Here is a 5,171-nt window from a genome sequence, read left to right as displayed (position 1 = left end):
AAATATTCATAGATGTTACAGTTGGTTATTTGGTGTCTTGGTTTTTTGTGTTGTATAATTCTTTAGCTCCCCTTTTCACCCTTTTGTATCAGAGTTCAAACATGACAATCTCTTTCCATTTAATATCATGACGAATACAGTGTGCTGATCTGCATATGGAATGCTTTGCTTTTGTCGATGATCCATTATAGTCAGTCAATTAATAGTTTTATTGTATGGCCAACCTATTGGTGTGAGCATTTCCATTGTTATCATACATTCTCGTCTTGACATCGTAGGATGTTATGGCACCTTCAGTGTGATCATAACTGGCAAAAGGATCATTGGAGGTTGGTACTTTTGTTAGCAAAGTTTCGCATTGTCTGTATTACCCAATACCTAGTCAAATACACACAGATTCAGGCTACTTAGGCTTTAGTTTGGATGAATTTGATAAGTTTATTTCATAGTACGGCCACAGGTTGATATAAATGTTGTAGATTTCACTGGCTTTGCCCCAGGTCATCCATTAGCCAATGCAAAATGCGTATAGTGAAGTTCCTGGGGTCCAAGTGGGGTGGAACCTTGCCAGGCTAACTGTATATTCATTTCCCACGTAAATGCACCCATAGCGGGCCGATATACCACCGTATACTGTGCCAGTGTCGATGGCGTATATAGGCCCATTAGAGGCTACCGACCCAGCAAAAAGGACGCCATTGGCCACCGTAAAGGCCCCTGGGTAGGTCATTGCTGGGGTTTGCCGTTGACCACACGATTTCTCCTGTATTTGCATCCAAAGCTACCCATGCTCCTGCTGTTGTTGTTCGGTTAGATGGTGTGAGCATGAAGCTTTGGTGGTCGCTGTTAGCAATATTGGTGTAAACCCTCCTCCCATCTGTGGCTGCACCCCATTGCCCTCCTCCTGTCTTGCCACCTGGTCCTGCTAGCTGTGTGGTTTTCATGCGAAACAGAATTTCTTTAAATTCCCTATTGACAGTTACTGCCAACTTTAATGTATTGCATCAGAAAGGCAAAAGAGTAATCTTACTTACATTGAACCAGACTATGTCACCATTGTCGCGGTCTGAGGCCCGGGCAAACCCACTCTTTTGCACTGCAACAGCTACATCACGACTTGTACCATTAGAAATGATAGTGAGGAGCATAGGAGCCTTGCCAAAGTCTGCATCTAAATTAGGTCCTGGAGGGCAGTCAGGATTGTTAGGAACCAAACATGCGAAGTAAAAAATGTCATAGCCCCCCAATTGCCTGGACCATCTGATCCTTCCGGAATCAATATCAATGGCGAGGATCGAATTGTAGTTGGACCATCAGGATTGTAATAGATTTTCTATATATATATACATATATATAGACTGCATATCTTCTCAATATTTAATCTTCATTTATAATTATTTTTGTGTATCATCAAATTCTAATACCCAAATTTTCATTTAAAAAAAATATTATCCAAATAATGTAATTAGTAAATGCTATTGTTTAAATTGATACATTGTAAATGTCAAACAAAACATAAGAGTACTCAGACAGGAGTAAGCTAAAACCTGGTAATGCATCATAGAAGTAAAACAAAATATATCAAAGCTAAATACAACAATTAAAATAAATAAAAAGAAAAGAGATAATCTATTTTCATTCCATGTACTGCACACTTCCACCATGTACAAAACCAATGAAAAGAAAACCTCCTCAAAAGCAATTTACAAGTTATCCAAATTTAGAAGAGGTTTATGTCTTGAACTAGAAGCAAGAAAAACAAAAAAAGAAAAGCTCTTCACTCTGTAGGCATCTCAAACCGACAGACAGGGCAATAGTGGCTTTGCTTCAACCACTTTTCGATGCAGTCAGAATGAAAAGTATGAGAACATGGCATCTGAGATGCTTCTGATCCAACTTTAAGTTCTTCCAAACATATCACGCAGTCATCGCCTTTCACGAGTCTTTCCTCGATATTTTCTTCACCCTTTTGATCACAGTCTCCGCCTTCGACCCCAACCCTCTTCAGCATCTCCTTCACTGATGACTCCTTCGCTGGAACCATGTTAAAGTTGCTTGCTTCAAACTCCGACGCCGATTCTTCTAAAACTCTTCCGATCAAATCCTCGTCTTCCTCGTGGTTTACGTGTTGCACAATTGTTCTCCATATCTCTGTCTGTAAAGCCAAGACTTGACATCCCTTGCTGGACTCCATGTTTCCGATTGTACGTACTTGTTGGATGATATCATCAATGATAGCGTCGAACGCGGGAGAGTCGTGGGGGATGACATGTCTTCTTAGCACGGGATCAAGAATTTGGAAAGCCTGATCACGGTTTCTCAAAACACAGAGATCGAAACCAAGAGTTTCTTCAGAGAATAAAGTGCCCGCTTCGTTGAGATCGATCAATCGATCGGTTGAGCAATAATGGCGCTGGAAGTTGAGTCGAAAGGTGATGGTCAGTTCAACTCGAACGAAACTGGTAGTAGGTAGATCACTACGTCGGTAAGTAGGGGAAGCCATTAGGGAAAATTTCGAGGTGAGAACTTCTCTGTTTGGAGAATCACAATCACAGACAGTCGCAGTGAACTGGAAATTTCAGTTGGCAGTTATATAGGGGAAGGGAGGTAGTTGCTTGCCGTCAAGGTAATCCTATTTGTAATAAAAGAGAGGTAGTTGCTTCTCGCTAGGAAACAAATAAGAGTTTCCTAAAATATATTAAATAGTTGCAGATCGATTTGTCTAATTAGAATTGTAATTTTATTAATTTTTAAGTAAAATTCAATTTTGTTATTACACATTAAAAATTTTGAAATTATAATTAAAATAAATTTCATATTTATGAAAAAAAATAATAAAAAATTCCCAATTTTTGACATTAAGATCCACCATTATCTAATAATACTTTACGGTAATAAAAAATTATATATATTTGATGCAAATAAAAGTAAATTATATTTGGTAAGATTTATTGCTATTTGTAATGGGATTGCTATAAGGCCTGTATAACTTGCTAGTGTTGTGGCAATCTTCAGCCCACTTTCCATTTGATACGTTTGTCACTGTTAATAGGCCGAGATTGGGCCCACAAACAACCAGTGAGTGTTTAGCATGCCACGTGTCAAACACATGACCAGCAACCGATCAACTTAACTACCCCTCGTTTCCCTCCTCCCTCTGTCACAAACGGATAAACCTTCATGGCCACCACTTCTCTTCTCTCGCCGGCCACCACCACTGCCGCCGCCGCTTCTATCACCCACCAGTCCCGGCACCTCTCTTCCAAGTTCCCCTTCCCTAACCTCCTCTTCAAACCCACCTCTCAAACCAACGGATCGATATTATCCACCAAGCTCCACGTTTCCTCCCCAACTAACCAGCCCTCCACGACCAGCACTCCCTCCAAATCTTTCTCCAAAAACCCCAAAGAAGAAACCATCTTCTTCGATGGTGGAGCCCACTACGGTGACCTCATAGCTAATCTGCTTCTGGGTTTCACTCTTCTGTGGCTGCCTTTGACACTGGCTGCAGTTTCGAGAGCTTTTTTCTTGAGGTACAGGTTCACCAACCTGCGGGTGACGGTCATTTCAGGACTGACGGGTCAGGACAGAAGTGACTTCTCTTACAAGGTGATTAAGGACGTGCAAGTGGTGCCACGTTTCATCGGTGAGTGGGGTGATGTTGTCATTACCTTGAAAGATGGGACAAAGGTTGATCTTAGGAGTGTGCCTAGGTTTAGGGAGATTGCAAAGTATTGTTTATCCATGGCTGACAAGCCTGTTGTTTTGAAAGAAACTGGACCTAAAGGGTTCTAGAGCTTAAGCTTCCTCTTTCTTGGAAAGGTATGTAAATTTTGGTTTTGATTTTGATAGAATGTTGGTGTCACATTTTATAGTTTTGTTGGCAAGATGATGGAATCGAAGATAATTTGTACTTGTTTCAATTAATTCCTATTTGATTATATGTGTACAATTGTTGGGTTCTTGAGTTATGAATTTAAGTAGGAAAGTAATATTTTGCTGCAAATCGTTTACTGGCTGATGGTGAAATGCTACTAGTAAATCTTAATTCTTGCAATAAGGAAAAGGAAAAGCAAAATACCAATGAGAAATATTAACATTGCAATCACAGATAGTCTAGGTATATTCGTTTAATGATTTAAACAGTTGGCAGTCCTTAAGACAATTTTGATTGTTATATTTTGGAAGTGTAAAGAGAACTTGAAGTCACGTATCTCTGAAATGATCTTCACAGAAGAGTCAAGGAAAGGCAAAGATCTTAGCCTTCTTGCATTGCATTTTTCAGCAGTTGAACTTATCCCTAAAATGATCTCTGCTGCTTTATTACACTTGACAGAACATGATTATGTTCACAGGGAGCATGTAGGCAGCATATAGTTGAGGTTCTGTGTTTCGGATTATGCATTTTGACTTGACTGCAGATATTTGGTGTGAAATTTAGAGTATTGAAAAGTAGTGGAAGTACCCTGATTAATTTCTCTTGTACTGTTGATTTCTGAGGGATATTTTCTTTCCAGTTGAGAAGTCAGATCATTGGTTGAGGAATTAATGAAATGAAATTGGGGCACCAGAAGATAGGGTTATGAAAATTTAAAGCTCTGTTGAAACAAGAAGCAAGTTGCAAGAAAGAAGAGGAGGCCTTGGATAGTACTTTCGTTGTTCAATCAATCAATTTTTCAAGTGAATTTCTCTGAAAATTTGTGAAGCAGATGATTTACAGGAACTTAAATATAGATCAAAAAGGTTTTGGATTAATATGCTTCACTATTTCTTGAAAAAATTCAAGTAGCTAGCCAGCTAGTTCAAATTTCCTTTCATGAAATAGATCCTGAATAGCTTTGAGTCAATACTCCAATTTTCCAGATTTCTCTGGATATGACATCGATCTTGATGCAACAATGTGGCATATGATCAGTTTGATGGTACCTGTTTCGGTCTTAACTAAAAACCATTCTTGCTAGATTTGACTAATGTGCTGTGTGCACATGTAGTTACATAATCCATCCAAAAGTAATTGATTGTTCCTTCTGAGCAACAAAAAAATGATGATTCAATATGTATATGGATAACTTTATAAAACACTGGGAACTTGTTTAAATTGAGAGATTAGATTTTCCTCTACATATGTTTGTATGAAGATTGCTGTTGTATGCAATGAAAGAAGAAAACTT

General features: G+C 38.9%; 2 protein-coding genes and 1 pseudogene across 2 annotated transcripts; 1 reads left to right on the top strand and 2 right to left on the bottom strand.

Annotated features, from left to right (window-relative positions):
• Positions 1 to 508: 508 nt before the first annotated feature.
• On the bottom strand, positions 509 to 1,148 carry LOC149526275 (uncharacterized; annotated as a pseudogene).
• A 629-nt stretch (positions 1,149 to 1,777) lies between these two features.
• Positions 1,778 to 2,503, bottom strand: LOC110428372 (uncharacterized). The gene has a single exon (XM_021444193.2). It carries the CDS (start codon positions 2,501 to 2,503, stop codon positions 1,778 to 1,780), a length of 726 nt encoding a protein of 241 aa, XP_021299868.1.
• Positions 2,504 to 3,175: 672 nt separating this feature from the next.
• LOC110428323 (NAD(P)-linked oxidoreductase superfamily protein) lies at positions 3,176 to 4,890 on the top strand. The gene is made up of 2 exons (XM_021444132.2): positions 3,176 to 3,822; positions 4,518 to 4,890. Exon 1 carries the CDS (start codon positions 3,181 to 3,183, stop codon positions 3,793 to 3,795), a length of 615 nt encoding a protein of 204 aa, XP_021299807.1. The 5' UTR covers positions 3,176 to 3,180; the 3' UTR covers positions 3,796 to 3,822; positions 4,518 to 4,890.
• Positions 4,891 to 5,171: the final 281 nt, after the last annotated feature.

This window comes from Theobroma umbraticum, unplaced genomic scaffold (assembly GCF_002168275.2).
Source record: "Theobroma umbraticum cultivar Fairchild unplaced genomic scaffold, ASM216827v3 scaffold_31.0, whole genome shotgun sequence".
In the NCBI taxonomy this organism is placed as follows: domain Eukaryota; kingdom Viridiplantae; phylum Streptophyta; class Magnoliopsida; order Malvales; family Malvaceae; genus Theobroma; species Theobroma umbraticum.
Note: the sequence above shows the minus strand (reverse complement) of the source record. Positions and strands in the feature narration are given on the sequence as shown.